Source organism: Saccostrea cucullata, unplaced genomic scaffold (genome assembly GCF_032062105.1).
Source record: "Saccostrea cucullata isolate Sc308-1 unplaced genomic scaffold, CSIRO_AGI_Scuc_v1 ctg116, whole genome shotgun sequence".
In the NCBI taxonomy this organism is placed as follows: Eukaryota; Metazoa; Mollusca; class Bivalvia; order Ostreida; family Ostreidae; genus Saccostrea; species Saccostrea cuccullata.
The window spans coordinates 142,762-162,852 of record NW_026931870.1 but is presented as its reverse complement, the minus strand read 5'-3'; the positions used below and the strand labels follow the sequence as shown (position 1 = coordinate 162,852).

The 20,091-nt window shown below is 34.2% G+C and overlaps 1 protein-coding gene and 1 long non-coding RNA gene across 17 annotated transcripts in view; one reads left to right on the top strand and one right to left on the bottom strand.

The window, feature by feature from the left end:
* LOC134233793 (rho guanine nucleotide exchange factor 11-like) overlaps window positions 1-16,592 on the bottom strand; it is a 64,423-nt gene extending 47,831 nt beyond the window's left edge. For 6 of the 16 annotated variants that reach the window (XM_062715801.1, XM_062715797.1, XM_062715799.1 and 3 more), the window contains exons 1-5: window positions 11,063-12,167; window positions 9,497-9,552; window positions 5,361-5,459; window positions 4,527-4,576; window positions 1,322-1,379 (exon numbers count right to left, since the gene is read on the bottom strand). In XM_062715801.1, coding sequence (XP_062571785.1) covers window positions 1,322-1,379; window positions 4,527-4,576; window positions 5,361-5,459; window positions 9,497-9,552; window positions 11,063-11,421 — 622 coding nt within the window. In that variant the 5' untranslated portion in view covers window positions 11,422-12,167. Of the gene's footprint in view, window positions 1-1,321; window positions 1,380-2,642; window positions 2,896-4,526; window positions 4,577-5,360; window positions 5,460-9,496; window positions 9,553-11,062; window positions 12,170-16,367 lie in introns of those variants that run through there. The other 10 variants (XM_062715796.1, XM_062715808.1, XM_062715804.1 and 7 more) reach the window with 7 other exon arrangements.
* LOC134233817 (uncharacterized) lies at window positions 12,777-15,456 on the top strand. Its single transcript, XR_009985071.1, has 3 exons — window positions 12,777-13,271; window positions 14,115-14,234; window positions 14,887-15,456. It is a non-coding gene; the product is annotated as an uncharacterized LOC134233817 (long non-coding RNA).
* Window positions 16,593-20,091: the final 3,499 nt, after the last annotated feature.

Here is a 20,091-nt window from a genome sequence, read left to right as displayed (position 1 = left end):
AACATGGATGTGACCACTCATAAATGCAGTTTTGAGAAATAATATTAAAATAAAACTCCAACAAAATCCTTTTCAGAGTGATATGGCATATTGAGCAGCATAACTATAAATGAGACTATTTTGGTATTCCACTGGACTTATAAGAATCAAAAACATGAAGAAGGCAACTTTAAGAATCAAAAAATGATAAAGACAAGAAAACATTTCAGTTTTCTACAGATATCTCCTTTGTAATTGATTGCTTCTATAAGTCTGCCAAACTGTCGAAAGGAACCTGCTAGGTAGAATTACCTGTAGCATGCTAATGAGATTACATAAATCAGTCAATTTCAATGTCAATAGAACCTATGACCTTGACATCTCCCCTCCGAATTCTGAGGTGTTTTTTTTGTAAGATTGATGGCCTGCCACCATTTTCTGGCTGAGCTCTTCCTTGATGATGGCTTTAAATGATGGGAGAGAGTTATCAACAAGAAGTTAGGGACGTCTAATGTTTCCACATTCACTGCCTTTGATGTTAGTTAGAATTATTATAGCTACAATAGAACTAGCTGGTTCTATGAATCAGAAAATACAGACAGAATATTGACTAATTGTACAGTCTCCTAAAGTACTACGTATAGTGACGAGTTTAGTTTTTATCACTTGTTGCCCATGACATACCAGTACTGCAATATGCATCATGTACTACACTCCTGCATGATCCCCCCCCCCTTTGGCATCACAACCCAGGGGCAGGGATTTTAACAGACAGAAGCAACACATAAAAACAGGGATGCAGTTAAAGAACATTATATTGACCTCAGCATTTTAATGCTCTTAATCAACCCTTTTCAGGGTAAAATTTTGCAATTTAAGTATATCAAACTCCAAGGTCAATGTCAAGAAGTCAAATCCAATAATATAAAAAATCTTTGGTTATAACAAAGAATACACAAGTGAAATATGAAAGCCCTAGCAGAAGGCATTCAAAAGTTATGGACAAGGTTAAAGTTATGGCAGCCAAAAAGATTAACACACAGACAGACAGACATACACAGACCAGAAAACTGTGCCCTTGAATCTTCTATAAATGGGGCACATAAATGAAAATCAGGTGTCCCATGTAAACTCTAAACTCCTTCCTGCTTCAATATTTTCCTTGATGATTAATTCCACAATCAATGAACACCTATTTACAAATAAACTGGAGTTAATCATAAAGATAACTTTTAGTATCTTGTATCTTATATTGACCTTCCTAACCCCAGATAATTTGAGGTTTTAATCCATCAATAAATTTGTCAGTAGTCTGTCCTTGTTTCTTGATGTCCATTCTTACCTTTTATAAGTCTCACAACTTCTATATGGTTTGAGTTTGTTACCAGTGTCCCATTCACCTAAAAATCAAAACAAGAAAATTAACATTTCTAATCTTAAGTTAATAAAAATGCATGTAAATCTTACATTGTAGTTATAATAAAAAGTAAGGAGACTTCATGTAAAGGAAGAAGTCATCAATAAATTCTGCAGAATAATTTCCCCCATGACAATGAAGCCTTGTATGACTAGCTCATAGGATGAGTTGTCTGTTCTTGTTTTAGACACTTGATGCTTTAAGAAGTGACAGCATTAAGTCTAAAATAAGACACACTGATGTATGATTTCCAAGTGATATGGTACACACATGCTTACGTAAAAATAAAGATTCCAGGAGTATACCTTCATGTACCATTACCAAGCTATAATGGTATCAAATCTTCTGGGAATTAGATGTGTGCACTGTATGGCCAAAACAAACAAACATATTCCTCCCGTGTGACCTTCTGACCTTGGGAGAGAGGTTTTTTCCACATCACTGCCAGTAATTGGCAGGACCGGTCAATCTGAGGTGGTATCCAGCCAAACCCAGCCAATTCTTATCAACCCTACTTACAGTATCAATCCAAGGATCACCGCATACATAAACCTGATAAATGTATCCTAAACATTTATACATACCATACCAAACCGGCTAATTCCTTAATCATTTTGATAAACCTTAGATTTGTGAATTTTATGCATGTTGAACATTTTCTGTGTACCTGTATATACTATGGAAAAGCCTCTGCCTGACATTTATGTATAAGACCTTACCACGACTTTATCATCACACACCAGACAGTATAAAAAATACCGCGATATTTGGGATACAATGTTTCTATTTTAAGATTTGAAATGCACTTGTTTTTTAAAATTTGTTTTGGCAAATGCCCCTGTTTTATTCTTGTCCTCATCACTTGTTGGAAAGTTTGAGTTGATTGAGGACTTAACTGATTTTTTTTTTTTTTATAAATGCTACAGGGGGAAACTCACAATATCAGTTATAAAATCAGTCAAAAAGATCAAGCTTCCAGTATTGAACATAAGGTTTCAAATCAATCAATTATAACTGCACTGAAATTGTTTACCAACCCACACACACACTCATAATATTAAATGATCTACAGGAAATCAAAATTATAATTGAAGTAAGTGAAGACCAACAAAATATTTAGAAAAAAAATTCAGTGATATATATCAGTGAAAGTAGATTTCATGCTTTTGCATTCTGCCAGATTACTTACTGGGTTATATATTATCACAAAAATCTAAGAATATTTAAAGGAATGATCATAACTTACATGCACACCTACATTTCCCTGAACTTGTGTAAGGAGTAGAGAATCTCTCCCCACAAACTACTGCCACTTTCTTCTCCTAATCATCAAGTTATTCACATCTTCTACACTAATGGCCTTCAATCTGTATTAGTTTTTGTTCTAAGACAGCAGCTCCTTTGATTGACTTTGTAGTCAGTTTTGGGTGTGATACCTAATTTCTTACTGTTATCAGCTGACTGAGAGCCTACACACAGGTGACCAGGAAGTAATAGAAGTAACACACACTTTATGTATGTAGAGAGAGACTACACCTACAGTAGTGCCAGAAACCTGTGTACCTCTAGTAATTCCTGACAGTGCAATCTACAAACAGCATCACACAGAACATTCTAGACAAGTATAAACCACACTGTGTGCTCAACATGAAAATATATAGCTACATGTAAAAATCTATGAAGACAAAAAATTCTGCCCTGAAATAAACTGCCCTAAAATTTTATACCCCCTATTTAAGATGCTTTGTACCTATCTAACACTTGATTTTTTTTTATACAGGTACAATCATGTTTATGTATACAATTTTGTGAGCCCCTCAGTAGGCCTCTTTTGTATAAGGTTTGGAGGAGTTACAGTTCCTTCCATACAGGAAGTCAGTAATGTGACAATTAAGTATGTCGAGATAAAATGCCATCTGTTCGTCCTGCTCCGCGCACAGAGGTGATGTCCACAGAAATAAAACACAATGTTTTAACTAAGGATCAAATAAAGATTTTTCATCAAGATTGAAAGATATCTCTCCGAAAGAGTTACAATGAAACATATAGCAGTAAAACACTGAACCTTATACTGATACTGTACCTTAATCAGAAATAACCTTGTTCATAAAATTTCCCAACTTTTTCCTTTCATTTTAGTTGTGCATTTGCAAAGGGCAGTAACCCAAATCTATAAAAGCTATGTTTACAGCATTTATATTTCTTGGCACAACATGTAAAATGGCATAAGCATGAAAGGTAGACCATTGGGAAAGAGGCTCATGGGCCACATAGCTCATCTGAGCATTCTGGCTACGAAAATGCCAAATCAGTCAATATTGAATTTTGAATACAAGTGTCCAGAAAAGAGTTTTCGGTGATATGGAACAATCTTGAACCTACACTACCTGAGGTATATAAGTCTAATCATGGCTTATGTACATTTTTCAAGGTTTTTTCCTATACATTCTTCAATTTTATAGTAAAACTTAGTCACCCACTGTTGCTTCCCTATTTCTATGACTAATCATGGCTTAAGTAAGGTTTTTTTCTACAAATTTATCTTCTATTGTAAAATCTTTTAAGGCTGTTGTGGCCCCGCCCTTTCTTTCATGTTTTGAACAATCTTCAGGAGGATGCTTTCATATAAATATAGGTGATCAATGCTTTCTTATTCTAGAGAAAAAGATTTTTAAACATTTTCCTAGTGGTTCTTGAGAAGAACTTGAAAATGTGAAAAGTTTACAGATGGATGCCGTACAAAATGTCATCAGAAAACTCACTTAAGCTTTTGACTCAGGTGAGCTAAAAACTCCAAACTGAGAGCTTCTACATACAGATTTTGTTCCCCATATAACAACATCCACTTTAAAGGTTATATCTGTACTGAGTACCAGACACTGGGGAGTGTGTCAATTGTAATAAACTTTACAAATCACACTTAATACTGGCTTAGTCATATCTGATCTTAATTTTCGTAATCTGAATGGGAGAAAATGTGGGCCTTTACAGATCACATCTCCATGTGTGTGATATTGTTATGTAATGTCTGATTGGAGAAAATCATACCAGAGACTAAAACTAAATTTTAATTACATCACCATTAAACCTGAGCTTTGTATTTTACATTGAATTGATAATTATTTTGTACCTTACAAATCCTGTCTCCCTGTCTGACGCCAGCTCTCTCTGCTGCCCCATCTAAAACACAAAGACTTCTAAATTAACATTTAAGATTGTGTAATATCGTGTATTGTCAAAAACTTTATTTTGTGCTCAGACATTATTTTTCATACTATTTCCTGAAGATAATGATCATAAAGATAATAAATCAGACAAATAGTTACGTATTAAATGCAGTTGTTAGAATAAATGTGTAATATGCCAAGCATTTTGCCTCAGGTACACCAACAATGTGATTTAATATTCAAACTGGTAAGTATCCTAAATATTTACATCTCTTATTTCTCAGGTGTATCATTCAAGTTACAGACAAATTTAAAACCGATGATTCAGACCCACCAGCAATTTGAAATACTGTGTAACATATGTTTTAATACTGCACCAAATGATATTGTTAACAAAATGTATGCACTGAATATTTTTAGATGTTCAACTGTTTAAAAAAAATAACTAACAAAATGTTTACAGTGTATTAAAGAATCTGTGGCTTTACACAGTGAGGCATTAAAAATATTCTATGTATCCTGAAACTTAAGCAATCACTGATTTTTAAGCATCACTGGTAATGATATCATTTCACAAAATATTTATATGTCAACATTCCGACCACTGCACAAGAAGATTTTTTATTATCATTTTTTTTTTAAATATTATGTTTTTCTTTATTAATTTGAGAAAATGAATCTTTACTACATGAGGATGCTTTTTTAATATTCTTGATGCATTTTGTCTGTATTTTTGAATTGAGTTTTCCCCCTCCTTTTTTTCTAAACTTGATTCTGAAAATTTGGACAAAACTGACCTGCTTTGACAGACTCTACATAGACTGGATTGTCTCCCCTGACTGTGAGTCCGTAGCCCTTCTCATCTCTCTGTATGATCACACATCTCTGTATATAACCTGTCAAGTACATACATAAGTATACATGTGGGCATTGTGTAACATTCTCTGTACCACATATAATCAAATTACTCAACTATGAATACTAACACATTTATAATGAAGTATTACAAACATCAAATTACCAAGATTAACAACATAAGACACAGTGTATTCCCTTTATTTCAAAGTAAAGGGTTAGAGATCAGTTGTAACAGTCTAGGGGCTGAGGTTTATGAACAAAATCTCTGTGGACCTAACAACAAATTTTTATTTCAAAGTGGCATTTTTGTCAATTGAATCAGTCAATTTGGCCAGTAGCCGGTTCTTAGGGAAAACACTGAAGACAATGGCTTAAGACATTGTGTTCAGCATCTAGCCATTTCAATCAATGTTAAATTTCATCTATAACCTGACATATCTACATTATCCAAACAATAACCAGTCTAACTCAAGATAAATTTGTTTTACCAAAGCTACATGTACTGCAAATTTTGAAATTGTAGGATTTAAATTGATATTGTGAGATTGTGTACATATCTACAATCTTGGGAACTGGTAACATTTCAAAACTTGGTGGGTCTTTTTTTCTCTATGAACAGCCTAAAATTCTTAAGATATCCTTATGATAACTATCACATTCAAATAATAATTGGTATTACTCTCTTAAATGGTGTGTGCACTTTAGAAAACATAGGTAATCAAAGATTACGAAGCTCACCTCGACGAGTGTTATCAGTTTAGGTAATGCCAATCTCACATCATATTTTCTTTACAGTTGATTTTTATTCTGACAATAATATTCAAGCAAGTTCTGTTTAAATACATCTTAAAATTCATTTGGGATTGCCTGTTCCAAAAACTTTAACCTCATCACTTATTTGGAAAATGTGGGTCAGATCCAGCATCCGAAGCAAGTTTCGATTGTCCATCCCTAGATGCATCATCCATGCAAGTTTGGTCCAGGTAGGGTTTATAGTTACTTAGGAATAATCTAGTCACTAATCTGGTAAATGTAGGTCAGATCCAGCATCCAAAGCAATTCTGGTAGTGTCCATCCCTACATGCATCATCCATGCAAGTTTGGTCCGGGTAGGGCTTATAGTTCCTTGGGAATGGACCTGCTCCAAAAACTTTACCCTGGGATGCTGACGCTGACGCCAACGCCGGGGGTATAGCATAAGCTCATCTCGACTTTGTCGAGGTGAGCTAAAAATGTATTAAAATTTATCTATTTCATGCTATTAAGTATTCATTGTTAGACCACTTTTTTACACACTAAATTGTCTACAGATTTTTCCCTGCTCATGACAAGGAGCACACAGTGAGTGTGAATGGTCAGGAGGGGGTGCTCACACCTCTGTGGCACCTGATCCCACCTCTGATGTTTTAGACATACATGTTTGTTCTGCTCCTAATTTGTATTGTTTGAATATGGTTTAATATCTCAACTTTTCATTCAGAAAACATTCCAAAGGCAAAGCCTTATATCAGGTAAACATTGTGAAGTATAATTTTTATGGTTCTGTAACTCTTCAGTTATCCATCATTATAATATTAGACATACACCTGTGTGGCCTATGTAGATTTTTAACTAGGGTTGTTGTTTTTTATGACCAGTCCTGAATTAAAAACAGCTAGGCAATTCCTATAACATTAAGATGTATAAAAAGCAGTATGGTTTATAATGTTGGGATGTAAAAGCTTCTGTAGCTATACAGTAACTATTTATTAATCACCTATGCTTTCAGGGACTAATCTAGCTTTTTGGTAAAACTACCCTTTCTGGAGAAATTAAGAAAATCAGCTGGGGGTCTGAGGGCCAAAGAGCAACAATTGTGGGGCCCAACTGAACTTCATTAGTTTAAAGACCATTTTGAGTGCATAAAATAGCTAAGTAAAACCATATTGCAGATATTTTGTTGCTTTTTTTTTACCTGAAATTTCCATTATTAATTAAGGAATAAAAAATTATTCTATATTTTTATCATTCAACATTGTCAGGGGAATTTTTAATTATCAAAAGGGATAGGGAAATTTTCTCTGGGGCAAAATATCAGTAGTAAATATGCCCTAGATTAATTCCTGGCTTTGTTAACAAACAAAGTGTTTTTTTCCGCAAATAGTGGACATTTCTGAAGATAATCTACAGACATCTGCTTATATTTGTCCTATTCTCTCAGTAAGTGTGTGTGTAAATGCATATTTGGATGAATGACAGAAACCTGAACTATTACTTGATATTGATGTGTTTTGGCAGCCATTAAGCTTCAATATACTCCTTTCCCTTCTGATAACAAATCCAGAAATAGCTGGGTGATTTTTTCTGCCTCATTATCTTGACAAGCCACCATATCAAATGAATGCAGGATGAAATTTAAATGAATTGCTAGTCATGCCTTGAACTATAGTACATCATAAGTCCTACATTGCTGGATTGCATCCCCAAGAATCTTATGTGCCTTGGTCTACCTGCTATCTGTAAATTTTCTTGTTTCCCTACTCTTTGCCCTACTTATTTGTTTTTTGTCTTACTATATGTGAGAGCACATTTTTTGTTGCCTTACCTGCCATTTATTTTTTTTCTTACATCTTTGCACTGTTTGTAATTCTTTGTTTCCTGTATTGCCCTTTACATATATTTTGTTGCTGCCTAAATGGCCTTGGCATAACAGCCCTGCTCTTTGCCCTAATACATGTATTTTTGTTGCCTGCCTATATGTGAGAGCCCAGACTGCCCTTGCCCTACTTTTTTATTGCTAGCCTAAATGTGAGAGTCCTATTCATTGCCCTAGTATTTGTACTTTTTGTTGCCTGTAGCCTGTATTGAGAGCCTTACTCTTTGCCCTACTATTTGTATCTTTGTTGCCTGTATTGAGAGCCCTACTCTTTGCCCTACTATGTAATTTTGTTGCCTGCCTATATGTGAGTCCTGCTCTTTGCCTTACTTTTTTTTTGTTTTTTGTTGCCTGTATTGAGAGCCCTACTCTTTGCCCTACTATGTATTTTTGTTGCCTGTATTGAGAGTCCTGCTCTTTGCCCTACTATTTGTATTTTTGTTGCCTGCCTATATGTGAGAGTACTACTCTTTGCCCCACTATTTGTAATTTTGTTGCCTGTATTGAGAGCCCTACTCCCTGCCCTACTATTTGTATTTTTGTTGCCTGCCTATATGTGAAAGTCCTGCTCTTTGCCTTACTATTTGTATTTTTGTTGCCTGCCTATATGTGAGAGTACTACTCTTTGCCCCACTATTTGTATTTTTGTTGCCTGCCTATATGTGAAAGTCCTGCTCTTTGCCTTACTATTTGTATTTTTGTTGCTTCTCTAAATGCATGACATGTGAGAGCCCTAGCTCTTTGTGTATTTTTCTTTTTGTGTATTTTTTTGTTGCTTATATATCCGAGAGCCCTTCTTTGCTCTACTTTTTGAATTTTTGTTATTAGCCTATATGCTCTTTGAGTCATTTTAAGACATCTTATTCAAACTGCTCAGATTTTCAAAATTAACATTTATCAGAAAGATATGGTTGACTTTATGGTAAGTGAGAGTCAATAGAGCAACATCTAGCAAGATATATCATCACAGTATTCATTTGTTGTATGTCCTTAAAACCTACAGTGATGACAGAACTCCTAACATGCTAAGCAGCACATTGCAACCCGCTAAATGATGTTTCCTACCTCCATTGTAAAAGAGTTCCACAAAGCAATATCAACCACCCATTTTCCTGTTGCTTAACTAATATTATTAACTTTCCTTCATCTTGTGCCTATTTTTCTGCCTAAATCTTGTGCCTATTTATCTCTCTAAATCTTGTGCCTATTTTTCTGTCTAAACCTTAATCCTTTTGCATATTTTTCTGCCTAATTCTTGTGCGTATTTTTTCTTACTAAACCTTATGCCTATTTTTCTGCCTAAATCTTGTGTCTATTTATCTCTCTAAATCTTGTGCCTATTTTTCTGTCTAAACCTTAATCCTTTTGCATATTTTTCTGCCTAAATCTTGTACCTATTTTTTCTTACTAAATCTTGCACCTATCATTCTGCCAGCTTACCTTCTTTGGTTTCTTCCTGAGTGCCATGTTGTTCCAATTTCACACTGCTAGAGTGCCTACAATGGACAGCAAAATATCAGACATTTTACCAGGCGTGTATAAAATATATTCTGATTTGTATTGTGAAGCAAATAGCATTAAATTTTGTGAAAACAAAAAAAAATGTAGAATTACAAATGTTTAATTTTGCATAGTTTATGTGTACTCTTTAAAAACTTGGGTAAATTGAATGGTGTAAATAGTAAATATAAGCAATCTATAACATCAAGGAAGATGTTCCTCCTCTGAGTCTGATTGTTATAAATAGATCAATTAATATGAACCTGGAGTAAATAAAGATATGATCAGCTGTTGCCATCCATAACATCCTCTCTCTCTCTCTCTCTAATGCTCTCTCTCTCTCTCTCTGATTTTACAACAGAAAAGCCATAAAACAAACTTGAAACCTTTTACGTAATAGGCATTAACAGGAACATGTGTTTCACATAGTGAGGATACATTTTCCTTAAATTCAAGTGTTTTGCACAAATGAAAATAAAGAACACATAGATTCTTCTTAGTTACCCATAATATTTCACATAGAAATGAAAAATCAGTGTCTCTTTACTGAAAACATTGTACTAAAAACAATATAATGTAAAGGGTGAATAATTATGTGAGTAAAATTCCCTTTCAATGATTATTTATATACATATATAAACTCAACCAACTTTCAGTCTGTGTATTAACTACAGTGTATAAGATCTACAATTTATCATTTCCTGAGAAAACCCAAGGAGTAGAGGCAAACAAGAAATGCAAGTTCCTGTATGAAAGTTAGATGCGTAGCATCGCTGATACCCATTATACACACAAGTTACTCATGCAGAACACAAAATTAAGACCTCAAACAGCATTAAATTCAGTCATCCCTGGAAAGATTCACAATGTAAACACCTGACCTGCTACATCTATCTACTCCTATCAAGTAGATGTACCACCTTAAATTGAGCTGAAGGAATTATAATTGCATGGGGAAAGGAAAAGACTATATTTAACATTCCTTCAGTCTAGAATTTAGTAAAATCATGTGGGAAAGTTGTCATTCACCGATACCTGTTCATGACAGGTTAGTGTAAACATGACCCTGGTCTGGAGTAGATCAGGTCCTATTGGATGATTGTGTACAATATCAATACACTATGTCCAGTCATTTTTGTCATGAAGAATACTCAACAAGTGTGTTAACATTTACCAATAATGAGATGATACCACTACACACAAGACATCAATTTCCTGGCCTAGACATATGTAAGTTATCAGTTCATTTCCTTCCCCCATCAATGCATTCTGCACCACAGATGATCCACAATGTTGGATTTTTGTGAAGTAATGCATACCAGTTTTGATCCATTAAAAAGTGCACCTGATTATAACATTACTGCATTATCCCTTTCACCCATATTAAGCCACAGGTAGTGCTATCAGGGTTATACATACACAAACAATGTGTGTGTACATGCACCATGTAACCCTGAGTGTGATAATTAATAAAGCAGGCAGATATGATTGGTGAATTTGATATACCTGTCGTTCACTTCTTTCCTAGATTCATTAGTTATGAGATCATCCCTAGAGCTCGACTTAGTCTTGTGCCAGGGGACATGCAGGCTCTGTCGCAGTTTGGGGGAGGCGGGTTTATCGAGGAGGTCCTCTCGTGAACTAAACCGATGCTTAGAACTAGTATGCTTCTTTCTTAGAATAACCGGTGGATCTGCATCAATCAGGTCTTCTCTGGACCCGCCCTTTACCCGAGCATCACAGGTTCGAGACAAATGTTCCCCAGATCCTACCAGTCCATCGTCCTTTTTTAGGGCCTCTTTATCTTGCTTAGATGAGCCAAAATGAAGAACGTCCATCGATCGCCATTTTTTTCCCAATGGCATATTTGTAAACTTGGATTACGCGAAATTGAATCAATGCTGAGCTAGATTAATTGCTTTCTATTATCACCATTGTGTAGACTAGCTATCTCAACAACAAGAATGATTTCTCCATTATCAAATAAATTAGCTGTTTATTAATTAATCTGCAGGAATGCCTAATATTCACTCAATTCAGCACTTTGATAGATAACACATTAAAATAAACTTGAGGTAAAATAAGATATAAATATTCAAATCAATAACTGATTTCACAGATGTGATCACAAGCCACACCAAAATCTGATGAAAAAACACAAATAACATCCAGTGATAGTGGTTAATTCCATTTCAAATTCCTCATTAAATATTCATCATCAAAAACAATGTTTTTCCCCTTCTATATATATAAAATGAATTCCTTTACACCACAACACTCTCACACTTAAGAGGTGGATCATCAAATTAGTTTGTTCGTCCAGCCAGCGATCACTGATAATCCTTGTCATTCAAAGCCTGGTCACTAAATACACACACAATATCACCTGGAGTACACTCCAGCAAACTCAGTTTACTCCCTATTATTTCCCGGTCAATGAATGTAATGTATCCCTCCAACACCACAGTACTATATCTACACTGCGTTAGCTAACCCCACCATTAGCTGCTGTGGTTATTCCTTGTGAACTTTGACCTTGAGGGAAGACACCAGGAAATGGTATTGTTTACAAGTAAAAACAACAGTAAAACAAAGGCTTTCATTATATCAATGTTGTAAGGTTTATCTGAGCTCTAAGTCACATCCTGTATATAGATCTATACATGTCATAAACTACAGATCCTTCTAGGTGGATTATACTAGTGACCCGGCTAAACCCCAAAACATGTATGACCACAACTCATCTGTCTATGTAGGCTAACTGAGCATTTATATCTCTCTCAATAAAGACAAAACACAAAACACATTAGGATTCCAGCAAGCCAACCTTCTAATCAATCCGACATTCCAGAAAAATAAAACCTCCAGGCTTAAATATCCTTACGTCACTTTCCTGGCAAAATAATTGCCGAGTAACTGATGTGAAATAAAGATACATTCTGTGACAGATTACTAGGCAGGTTTAGGCATACTACTACTGTTATATCAATGGATGCTGACTAATGCCATAAATCAGATATATTGCATTTTAGCTGATTATTCTTAATTTATAATCAATTTCCTTAATCCCTAAGGAATGAATGTTTTACTCCTTTTCTTAATTGCAAAAAATAAAGTTCTGCTGTTATAACCCTAATAAAATCAAACAAGGCAAAGGTAAAGAGTGCTATTGTCCATGAAAGTGAAAGGGGCTTGGTAGTGAAATATTTACCTGTTTTAAAAAAGTGATAAAATATTCAGAATTATTGTGCTGGTTCACGGCACGGCTGGCACCTGACTGATTTGTGTGGCCTGCGTGTAATGCATATATCTCTTGTGAAATCAAAACCTTATAGATTTCAGTGCATCAGGTGACTAATAATCCATGAAAATACAGGAAGGATCAGATATTCAGTCATCTTTTTTATGATGCACATTCAGGCTATATAATGACAAGGCTGGGAGGAGATATTTTAGGAACCTACTTGACAACATGTGATCATCCTAGCGATCTGCCACATGTTGTTGTACACACTTCAAAGACAACAGACAACAGACTGATACAAGAACAAACCAGGGAAAGATACGGGCTTAAACATAAACTTAATCTTTATGTTCCAACCAAAGCATCCAAAGGTGAAGGGAGTTTTAAAAGATCCCTCCATCACCTGGATTTCAATTTAGTCAACAATGGAAGTGGTTTAGTACATTTCAGTTTGATTTTTGACAAGTATTGGTAAGCACCTTTTTTACATATAGTATTACTACAAGTAATATATATTAATAATTTCTTATTTTGTTTAACAAATAATACAATTAACAATCTATGCCAGGCCATCCTTAAAAAATTGTTTGTTTGGAATTGCCGCCTGAAGGGTTTCAGACACAGGAGGGAGGGAGGGAAATTATTTTATTTAATTTTACATAGATCTGACACTATATTTCAGTGTTTTGTATGTGATACATGTAATAGGCAAAAAATTGATTAAATAAAAAAAAATCATCCTACTTTTGGTCAATAAAATTTTTTCAGGAGGGGGGTATTTCAATGAGTCGGGAGGCAATTCCAAACAAACTATAATTTTATTTTGGCCCCACTTAAATATAATTTAGATATATGATAATGTTATAAATACATATAAAATATATGTGATTTTTAAAAGTGTTTGAATGAGGCCAGCAGAATTCAGTCATATAATATCTTTTAAAACTCACTATCTCTATGACTTTCATTTATCAACAACTTAAGAAAAGAAATGGTGACAAACTTTTTACGGAAAAAAAAGTCAGCTGTTCCCAAAGCAATACTTCAGGAGTACTGAGTAACTGAATTATATATACTGATACCAATGAATTGAGAATTTTAATATTCAATCTATAATAATATCATTGTTTTTTTCAACACAGTCGAAAAGTTACAAAGACTTTGTTATCAGTATCAAAGATCTCAAAGTAATTCCAAGAATTTGAACTCAATGACAACAGCTCTATCATAACTTTCAGAATGTTCGCTAAGTTAAAAAAAAAAAAGAAGAGATAATCAGCCACCTTGTTCTATTTAAAAATTTGCCTATTTCAGGGAAAGACTAACGACATACCAGTAAATGAAACCGAAACTTCAACGTTTTGATAAACAGTCATAACGGAGTTATCCTCCTTGACTAGCCAGTTAGAGTAATGATTGATACCAACTCAAACAGTAAGATATTATTAATAAGCAATAACTGTTAAAGATAACACTCCTAATTTTCTAAAAAAAAAAAAGAAAAAAAACTTAAAACCCCAATCAATAAAACCCAAACAAAGCGAAAAACCCTAACAAATATTCAACTTAGAGACAGGCATGCACTGCACACTTATAAAATGAAACTTCAGATTATAACTAAATTCAATGTGAAGTATCAGCTAAATAATTATAGGAATAATAAAAATATATTAAAATATTAAAACTTGAATAAACTCTTTAGACTTAGTGTGAACTGTCTAGGAAAAAAAAATCAACTGTTGAGTTTCTCAAGCAGGAAGCAATGATGTATAAAGCATACATTTAAATTTTAACTGTTTGTACTTTGACTTCTTTCATTTAGCATGATAGGTAACTCCTGAAAATAATCTGATTGAAATTAGATCTTAAGTACACGCTGACTTTCTGATAGTTGCTGCAAAATTTTGGAGCATTACCAAGATTTGACTATAATTACATTGCTCCTCACAGTATTGTTTTTCAATTTCTAAATTAATTATTTGTTTATACATACGAATTAAACATTTACAATACTGTTCCACACTTCACTTATAAGAGAAAAGCCCCACTTGACTAAAGAAATGTCAAATTTAATTTTATTCTGCAGGTACAACTGTAAAGGTAGAGGAGAAAAATGCAACGAACCAGGCCTGGATTGGACCCCAGGCCACCTGAATCTCCAGTCAGGTGCTCTACCACGATACTTGACAAACTGGTGATGGAGCCCATCTGACCACCACATTTCTGTCTTCCACCAATAAGACACCAATTCTTCCTGAGCAGGTCTTTTACCTGACACATACTGTCTGGTCACATAACCAAATGAAACATGAGAGGTGTCACTAAAGGTAGAACCCAATTGACTGCCACACTACTAATATGAAAGCATGTGTACAACAAACCAAATTTATGTCTATAAGACTATAATGAGCCTGAACTCAAACTGATTAATGATCAGAATTAATCTGAGTATTCTGGCACTTCCATCTGAAGTAATATACTGTTTAAAATATTGCTATATGTTCATATAAAAAGTGTAGAAATACTTTTCTAAGATATAGATTCTGTATTATATGACAGGAAAGGGGCAGGCTAATTCTAGGCCTGCCGACTTCCTCAAATCCTGATCATCTTGGATTGCATTTTTAAGACAATGAATAAACATTTAATTGCTTCATATTTCCCTAGAGCATTTACTAGATTGAAACATCCTTCATATACCAGATTAATGGACTCAGTTTTAATGAGTCTTTTTTTTGGGTTCATGCATTTATATCCCAGTACTGAATTGGACAAATAATATTTTCAATATTGATTAGTACACAATATGTGAAACACTGTTTATACAGTTTTAAAATACATATCTATAAGGAAGTGCTATGGACGGACAATTTTGCTTAAACAATTGTAGAATTATAAGTGTAATTTGTCATATCTGCCAAGTTTACAATACAGTCATGTATAATTTAAAGTCAAGGGGAATGAAAATGACTTCGCCATAGGACTAAATTCATTATAAAAATGTTCGCTATAAGTGGGATTTACTGTCTTTATAATTTGAGACAAGTGATTAAAGGCAAATTTTGTCTGAAAAGTAAATAACAATTCTTATCACCAGCTGATCACTGGCATGAAGAATACCAATAATAAAGGTTATCCAGGACATTTTAGAATTTGTTTGAATTCATTTAATTCCTATTTAACATAGCTCACACATTCATGTTATAAATGGATTAATCTGAACTTTAAAAAAAAAAGAAAATATTTTATGTACTGAGGAACACCTGGCAGATTTTGTTCTGTAGTGTGAAGCATTGTGAAAATTAGGAAGCAGGGGTTACTGAATTTAACAACTATGTTTTGTTTAAATTAATGTTTGACAGTTGTCCAATCTCAAAAGTTACTACCAACAATTTTGCAATGGACACAGAAGAATAACAGTAACTGTTAGTGTTATGAGGCAACAGTGATTCAATCTGATGGCCTAATTATGTTTCCTTCCGCTCGGAAGTCATTACTCGAGACACTGAACAATTATTGACGGAAAAGCCAGATATTGTCAAGCTAACATTGATGTAACATACAAACCTCTCCGAAAAAGACATGGCTGGTGCATTGGTCACTTCAACGGTACTGGATTCTGAAGTCGAGCATTGCAAGCAACACCTTACTCAGCCTCGGCTAAAGTTAAGTGTCGAAGATGCAATTGATCTGACAGAAGAAACCGAATAATAGCAAAAAGCTGATAAAGAAATTAGATTTGCTTATTTTTGAATGGAGTTAAAACAATGTTATTTTGAATTATGCGCCTCTTGGAGTAAAAGTTACAGTAGCATATAGGAATTTGTCAGTCCACCATAACTAACCGAACAACACACTGAAGTACTCTCGTTAACCGTGTGAAATTAGGTCCATGAAAAAAATAACATTCCCACCCAAATTATTATTGAAGCGTTTTCAATTTTAAATTTTAACTTTCAAAATAGTTAACGAAAGCATATTATCATATCCTCTCCCATCTGCTACCAGCTTTTACTCTGCACACCTTGACTTATTCTATGCGCAATGATATGTGAAAAATAAATATGCAGACTACTTTTAGGGAGGTCCGCACAAAATGTTTACAGTGCACTTTTAAATAAACTTCCCAATCATAGGCCTAATTAATCAACATGGAATAAATATTAAGTTTCAGTCCATTCACGCCCAGCATTTTTATGGTATTTAACTTTTGTTCGTATTTATTTGTATATATTGCATTGTTGTATTTTTCAGGCGCGGATCAAAAAATGATCAGTCTTTTAATATTGTTGCAAATATTTATGCCCCTGTAACACAGACACTTTTAAAATTCATTTCGAAAAAAAGTGCCTGATCAAGGATCTGAATGTATATAGTTTCTGTTTTTATTTATTCTGGGGATAGGGGAGGGGGGGGGGTTAATGAATTTACAAAAATTTATACACATAAGTTATAAAAGATATTAAATTTTTTAGTTAATAAACTGTATTAAAACAAATAAAATAATAAATATATTTACCACACTAAATTGATTCGATTTATAACAACTTGCTTAAAATTACAATATCAAGTATAAAGTTTTATACTATATTAAAAGTTTTTTGTTTTTGTTTTTTACATAATTACCACTCAGTATTTTCTCACTGACATTTTCTATTTAACAACGTTCAGAATGCATGATCGTCTAAATTTTTCTCTTTCGATTATCATTTAACATGTTGCACCTTAATAAATCATCCCCTAAAAAGGTTTTTTTCCTATGTTTTTATATCCAGACTGCAAATTATAGTTTGTTGAAATCATTTATTAAAAGGGATGGTATATATTGGCTGCTAAGCAGGAACGACAACTCTTGAGATTTACTTGTCTGAAATTTACGGAGACAGCCAATGTCATACTAACAGAGAGGGCAGTTGAAGATTGATGGTTTTTTTTGGGGGGGGGGGGTGTTACTAAAACAAACAAACAAAACTATTATTGATCTCATTGATAACTCTAGTGCAACTTTTCAACCGTCAACTTTCCTTTAATCTTTAATGCACATGGGGTTTATGTCTCAGTTGATTCGATACGCAAGACCATGCTCGATATCTACGTATGAGCAGTTTCTAAAACGAGACATGCTACTGACAAATAAGCGGAAGAAACAAGCATATCAACAGTTACGTTTCAGTCATCATTTTAGTCGCAACTTTTAAAAGCGATATTATGACCTTGTCAACAAATTCAACCTACAATTAATTCTCTTACTAATCAGGCTATTATTTACACACTTAATTGTCTACGGATTTTCCCGTTAATACCTGATGATACAGTGAGTTTGACCTGTCGACAGGGGATGCTTAGTTCTCCACTGCACCTGATTCCACCCCCGATGTTTTTGGAAGTCAGTGTTTGGTCTGTATTGTTTTAATAGACTTTTGAGTTTGAATACTGTTCGTTACCTCCATATGTTTCATTACAAATAAAAACCAAAGGCGCTTGATTTCAGGATGGTCTATTTTGCTAATTGTGTTTTAGAACCATGTCTGTGTGAATAAACTCATGAAATGAAGATAAAAATTCACTGAATTCAGTTTAAATATTATATTTCTATACATGAATATATATAATGATAAAAGGTTCGATATAGTTGCTATCTTGGATTCGGGGAGGTGGGGGTGGGGTGGCGGGGGGTAGCAGTGGGGGTGTTACAGATGCACTTGATTTATTTACTGTCTACACCTTTCATACCGATGTCGAGTTCACATTGAAACTAGAAATATGTCCATAGGACATGAATGTCCCACCCTGGGTATATTAGTAATGCAACATGAAAATTTGTATTATTGTATGAAATTTGATCAAAATATCTTGAATAGTGATGTAGCTGGATTGCTTACATCAGAATATATCAGCATATGAAGTTTGACAAATTTCAATTAAGTGAGGTCAAGGTCAAATGAAATGCCAAGGTCAAAAACTGTTGATACAGTTGAAAAGCTTTCATCAGTATGCATCAACATATGAAGCTGAAAAATATTATAAATGGTTTCTTTAAAACTGACTTAAACACAAATTGATAAAAGAGAGGTCAAGGTCAAATGAAAGGTTAAGGTAAAAAATGTTGAAACATTCGAATTGCTTACATCAATATGTATCAGCTTCTGAAGTTTGACACTAATTTAGGTAAAGTGAGGTCAATGTCAAAGCAAAGGTCACGGTAAAAAATGTTGATGCGGTTGCATATCTCTAATCAATATGTATCAACAAATGAAGTTTGATAAAAATATCTAGAACGATTTCTTTCATTAAAACTGACTTAAACACAATTTAATAAAAGTGAGGTCAAGGTCAAATAATAGGTCATGGTCAAAATGTTCATGCAGTTAAATTGCTTACATCAGTATGTATCAGCGTATGAAGTTTGACACTGATTTAGGAAAAGTGAGGTCAAGGTCAAAAATGATTATGCAGTTGCATATGTCATGTCTAGAATGATTTCTTTAATTAAAACTGACTTAAACACAATTTGATAATGAGGTCAAGGTGAAATGAAAGGTCAAGGTCAAAAAAGTTTATGCAGTTGAATTGCTTGCATCAGCATATGAAGTTTGACACTGATTTAGGAAAAGTGAGGTCAAGGTCAAAGGAAAGGTCAAGGTCAAGGTCAAAATGCTGATGCAGTTGAATTGCTCTCATCAGTATGTAATAGCATATGAAGTTTGAAAAAAATATCTTGAATGGTATCTTTAAAACTGACCTAAACACTAATTAAATATAAGTGAGGTCAAGGTCAAGGTCAAAAATGGTGATGCAGTTGAATAGCTCTCATCAGTATGTATCAATATGTGAAGTTTGATAACACCATATTGAATGGTATGTTTAAAACTGAGATAAACACCAATTCAAGAAAAGTGAGGTCAAGGTCAGAGGAAAGGTCAAGATAAAAAAATGTTGATGCAGTTGCATAGTTCTCACCAATATCTATCAGCATATGAAGTTTGATGAAAATATCTTGGATAGTTTCTTTGAAACTAAGCTTTGAACAGAGCTAAACGTAAAGTGTGACGGAAGGACAGAAGGACACCTAGACGGAAAGATGGAAGGACGGAAAGACGGAAGGACGGAAGATGGACATGACAAACACTATATGCCCCGGCCATATTCATGGCGGGGCATAAAAAACATACACACAGCTCATCTCAGGTCATCTGCAGGCACGTAGCATCGATTTTGAAAGTGGGGGGGGGGCACACACAGAGATTTTTTTTTACTTACCTGAAAAAGTCGACAAGCAAAAAAAAAAAAA